The sequence below is a fragment of the Quercus suber genome, unplaced genomic scaffold (genome assembly GCF_002906115.3).
Source record: "Quercus suber isolate HL8 unplaced genomic scaffold, Cork oak 2.0 scaffold_1200, whole genome shotgun sequence".
Taxonomy (NCBI): domain Eukaryota; kingdom Viridiplantae; phylum Streptophyta; class Magnoliopsida; order Fagales; family Fagaceae; genus Quercus; species Quercus suber.
The window spans coordinates 28,451-33,940 of NW_027070596.1; the positions used below are offsets into that span (position 1 = coordinate 28,451).

Consider the following 5,490-nt stretch of genomic DNA (forward strand, 5'->3'; position numbering starts at 1 on the left):
CGTAAGGGTGAAATTTACCTTCATGGGTTCATTCCTTTGAAATTTAGGAGAAGCTATTTTTATTTTTATTTTTTATATTATAAAATTTTTTAATTACTTAATTAAAAAAGAAAAAGAAAAAAGAGTTAATTGTGATAGGCCAAAAATGTATTGACCATTTGTGATGAATTAATTAATTAGTCAAGTTAATTAATTCAATTAGCATGCAATACGTGTGGTAGCACAAACAAATTACCAACTAAATTAATATGTAGCAGAAAATAAATTTGATACGGTAATTTATTTATGAATGAGAAAAACTTTTAAGGTAAAAACTCATCAGGTGATTTTAAAGTCACTACTTCTAAGAATTTACTATTATTACAATAATTGGTTACAAGTAAAGGAATTCCAATATCTTATACTAACTTAAAGTTGAACATTTACCTTAATACCCAGTTGAACTTGTTCTGTAGTGACAATCTCTCATTTTCAATGCATGGCTCCCAATATATGACTAACCAATCGATGCACGAATCCAAATACGTAACTAACCACCAACTTGAGAAGGATGTTGACTGTAAAGTTCTCTAGTTCATTAACACGATGAAGATCACGAAACTCCTTGGTTACAAAACCATACAGCGTACAAACACAGTAGCTTTTTGAAGAGAAAAATGAACCAAGACAAATTGTCTTCGGTCACAATATGCTTATGAAAAATCTTTGCATCAAGTTGCATTCACTTGCATTCACTGTGACAACCCTTAAAATAATCCTTATATATGTTTAGGGCTGTAAGAAAAGAAAACCTAAACATGTATACATGGATTAGAGTGAAATCAAAATTGAAAATCTGATTTTCTTAAATCTCGATAGATAGGGTATCTATCGAGCAGCTTTCGAGCATCGGGCAAAAGCTGGATTTCGATAGATGCTATCTGTTGAGTTAACTGTTGCGCTTTAAAATTTAGCATTTCTTCACTTGATTCTTGAACAGATTTACATGACTTTAACATTTAGACTTGAAACCTTGTTCCTTAAAGTATTAATCACATCCTAAATCTATCAAATTACAAGTAAAGTACGTTTTGTCGAAGGATTAGCCAATTCTACATTGATATGTGTTCCTAACATGATTCACATATGTTTTAACAAATTGATCAACCAGTAAATAAAAAAATTTGTTAGTATTTTTTTTAAAAAAAAAATCTAAATTTATAATATTTTCAGATGCGACACATTTGGGTTGGATTGTTTCTTATGGATCATTGTATATTTGGGTCTAACCTACCTAAATGGGGAATATGAAAGACTACAGACGATTTTGATGGGTTGGATATGTCGGCTACTTGTTTGACAAACTAAATTCTATGAACCAAAATTTAAGCATGGAGCGTCAATTGTGGGCTTGAAGACAAGAAAGACAGTAACAATTGAAGTTTTGTTCCGCTGTTAAGTTTGCAATTTAAAAAATAAGTTTGGATTGTTTAGCTGTGTTCCTGTTTTGCTTAAATAATTCTCATTCCAAATTAAAATAATTCCAAAGTTCATGAATGGTGTCGTTAAGTATTTGGTAAAGGACAAAAAGTCCTTATCTTATGCTAGAATTTTCGTAAAATGATGAAACTTCAATCCTTATCTGATTCAAGTTAGTCGTGGTTGCACTATTTTAGTTCCTTGTGCAGGATTTCTTTTGATTAAGGAATAAGAAATCAAACATGGCTTTCAACTTTTCAACCACATATATTATTTCTAGCCCCTTCAGACTCTTAAAGAAGTTTACTTTGATCATTACTATCAAAATTATGAAGCATGCTGTTTTTTCTTTCCTTTTTTTTTTTAAGAGAAAAGATTGAGTAGCATGCTGTTGAACCTTAAGATGTAGTACTTTTAGGAAAGCTTTGTGGATAGCAATCATTTGGCATTTCCCGCCAGCGTTGTTCAGAAAAAAAAATTTAGGATTTTGCCAAACCAGGTGGGGATCATACATAATCATACTATACAAAAAGAGAGGAAAAATAATAGCCACAATGAAATTCTAAACCAACCCTTGTATACATTATCTCTCTCACAGCAAATAGGTCCCACAATTGGGACCCACCTTTTGTGAGAGAAACAGTATATACCCAAAACAAGATATAATTTTTCCTACACTAAGTGTGAAAAGCCATTTGGGCTACAGCCCATTGATGAAAATTCTACTTGGGATTCCTTTGGGGGTCTATTTTGTGTGGAGATGCTTACTTAAGAACTCTTAATCTGCTACATGACTGAGTATCAATCCTGGATTGCTTCTAAAATCAACCTTACCGTACTAATAATAGAATATTAAAGTACTACCAAGGAAATTAAGTTTGCTAATAAGTCACTTCTGTCTTTTATTTTTTATTTATTTTATTTTTTCGGCTCTTTTTTAAAGTTTCCCATATGAGCATGAAGTAACTTACCCTACCAAAAGCCTAAAAAAAGAAAGAAGAAGAAGAAGAAGAAGCATGGAGTAGATATACAGTACTAAAAGAATTGAATAGAACATTGGAACTTGCGGCTCGCCTGGTTCAGTCCTGGCTTTGCTGTCTCTGATTTGCTCCGTTTGCTTAGTTGCTTTCAGATATCTCAATGGCTGCCACTCCACAATCAATAAGTTTCATTGGAGTTTAGACACGAGTGCCATGTTGATAACCATAGTACTGGTTCTTGAACTGGACTCCACTTTTGCAACTGGTTCATGGTCCACCGTCTGTGGTATACTGGTATTACATGAAACATAAATCTACTATATAGACAACCCTTCTCTCTCTCTCTCTCTCTCTCTCAGACACATACATAATAAACTAGATTCTGATGTCAAAAGTTAGATTCTTCTAAATTATATTCTATCAAATTACCAAAAAAAAACTACTATAACTAGATTCCTCCTGTCTTAGACCTAGCTATTAGACTCTGTAATAGGTTACTCCTTTACCACCTAAGGGCTCATTTGGTAAAATAATTTAAGTAATATTGTTTGTATTTTTTTGAAATACACGTGAATAAAAAAGTATGTTAAAATGCATATAATATTATTTAAAAATTAAAAATAAACTGCAACTCTACCAAAAGGAGCATAAATGTTTTGAACTGCAATTAACAGGAAACTTAGTAAATGAAGTTAGTGATAACTAGAGCTACCATTGGAAGACTAATATCCCCATCAAACAAAAAAAGGATAGGAAAGAATAGTTTGATGGCATTCCATTAATTAGCATGGTATGTCATGTTACCGACCATTTTGCCCATTCAAATTGAGTTTGCTGTTTTGGCCATTATGATTTCTATTTTGTTTATCAGTAGTGTTCTTCATATTCTTATGTAGATTAAGGGACAACAGGTCACTATTGTTTACATCCCAAATGTGCCAATTATGGTGGATGCTTATGTCCAATATTGCAATATGTATCTATAATCAGTTGTTTCAGCTCCTAGAAAAAACTTTAATCAATCAACAAATTCTGTACATATATTCCACATATGTATACATTCTAATTCCATTAAAAATATTTTCAACAAAACTATTTTGTTATTGATTTATTGATAGAATTCTGAGTTAGAGAGGGACCAAAATGATCCTTGGAAAAAAAAAATTCTAGTAGACAATACATAATTGCTTTGAGATGGACCAGATAAATGAGTGACACTTTATTTAGAAGACATTATTATGACAACTTCTCACTTGTAAAATTCCTTGAAGAAGAACAACTTTAAAAGCCCATCTCTTCAAGCCTTGTATCCAGAATCCTTTTTCATCTTTTTCTTCTACAGACATCTTCCTCCATAACCTGCGTTTCTAAACAATGCTTGCTTTATATCTTCAGAACTCACAAATGTTTGCTGCTCAGCTCCCTAACACCATCATATATTGACAAATACACATTAGAAAACACTAAGGGTAATAATAAATAATGTGAGGCGCTTACTAAGACAATGTATATATATACCTCAGAACAAGAAGCATGCATTGAAAAATCATTGAAGCAGCTTATAACACATTGTTGAATCTCAAGGCCTAGTGCTTCAATGGTGTGCACTGTTGATAGCAACAATCCTGGCTTAGCTGCACAGCATATACCAATCCGGGTATCCATGTCTTTCCTCTCCACATCAAACTGTGAAGTCATGGAGGCATAAAATTCAATTCAGTAACTGAGTAATATATAGGACTTAATGGGTAGTAATAAAAGTGCAAGACAAAAAATATTACCTTTGGGGAATTTCTCACCAATACTTCATTTGGCTTTAGCTCCTTGGAGATGCCCATTAAGTTAAGCTGATTTTTAGACTCTTCCGTTTCTTCTTCTTGCAATTTATTAATTCTTTCCAGGAGCTCTTTCATGTAATCTATGGTGTCTCCGAGTATAGATGTTCTGTCCATCTGCTAACATTCACATTCTTCAATTTAATCTTAGTGATCATGAAAATTATTTTATATTTTAATGGTATCTCTCCCTCCCTCTCTTTCTATATATATATATGCACACAGCACACATGAATTGGCCAACTTCAGAAAGAAAATACTAAGAGATTTACTGTTTATGGAACAACAAGAACAGATGAAAATTTTAGATCACCTTGCTTATCTTAGGAACTATTGACCTGAGCATGGAAAGGCGGTCATTTAAGCGCTTCCTTCTTCTTCTTTCTGCCATTAGATTCTTTGAGGGCTGCCCTTCTAACTTCTTAGACTTACTCTTTTTCTCTCCGCAGAAACCCATGTTGAAACCTGGAATATCAGCAGCTTGTTCCATGACTTCCATCTCAACTTTGCAGCCAGAACTATTTCTCTCTTGCAAACTGAGATTTTCACAGCCAAGAAAACCAAGCTCTTCATCCTCCACCATCGATGGATAATCTTCTTGGGATAGAAATGGGAGTGGTTTTTCATTCTTTGAGTATGATGTTTCAATCTCTGTGAATCCATCAAGAAAAGGGTAAGCTTGGTCACTAAAAGGACATTCAAAGCTGGGTCCTGTTGGTGTGGAGAATCCTACAAATGGAGGAGCTGTTGGAGTAGCCAGAACTGGGTTCTCTTCTATGGCATCGAAGTTCCACCCATTAGGGAACAACTCGTTCACTCCATTAGAAAAAGCACTCCAAGTGTCTCTTCTTGGAGCCAGCAACTCCTCCAAGAAACCATGTTGTGTGAGCTCCATCTATCTCTCTCCCTCTCTCTCAAACACAGATCTTACTATAAAGTGGTGAAAGAAATAGTCCTCCAAGAGAGAGTCTTAGTGAGAAAGAGAGACTTATTAATAGCACGAAGCCGCACCAAGTTGAAGGGTATATATAAAAACATTTTATTATAAGCCTGGGTCCATTTTTCATAAAAAAAATGCCTTGTGTTCATTATAGTGAGTTTTGTATGTAGTAGCACCTAGAGCTAGCCTCAGATGGAAATGGAATCTACTTTTGGTACCTTTCTTTCTCTCTCTCTCTCTCTCTCTCTCTCTCTCTCTTTAGGTTGATTTTTTTTTT

At 33.9% G+C, this 5,490-nt stretch overlaps 1 protein-coding gene across 1 annotated transcript; it reads right to left on the reverse strand.

The window, feature by feature from the left end:
• Positions 1 to 3,516: 3,516 nt before the first annotated feature.
• On the reverse strand, positions 3,517 to 5,274 carry LOC111992110 (transcription factor bHLH93). Its single transcript, XM_024023921.2, has 4 exons — positions 4,587 to 5,274; positions 4,220 to 4,390; positions 3,957 to 4,124; positions 3,517 to 3,861 (listed from the first exon to the last, which is right to left on the reverse strand). The coding sequence occupies exons 1-4, from the start codon at positions 5,166 to 5,168 to the stop codon at positions 3,775 to 3,777; spliced, it is 1,008 nt and encodes a 335-aa protein (XP_023879689.1). The 5' UTR covers positions 5,169 to 5,274; the 3' UTR covers positions 3,517 to 3,774.
• Between the last annotated feature and the right edge of the window lie 216 nt (positions 5,275 to 5,490).

Coding starts and splice junctions, on each gene's coding strand:
- LOC111992110 (XM_024023921.2), bottom strand. CDS start 5,168: ATGGAGCTCACACAACATGGTTTCTTGGAGGAGTTGCTGGCTCCAAGA. Junction 4,391..4,586: donor TAGTTCCTAAGATAAGCAAG/GTGATCTAAAAT, acceptor GAATGTTAGCAG/ATGGACAGAACATCTATACT. Junction 4,125..4,219: donor TGGTGAGAAATTCCCCAAAG/GTAATATTTTTT, acceptor ATGACTTCACAG/TTTGATGTGGAGAGGAAAGA.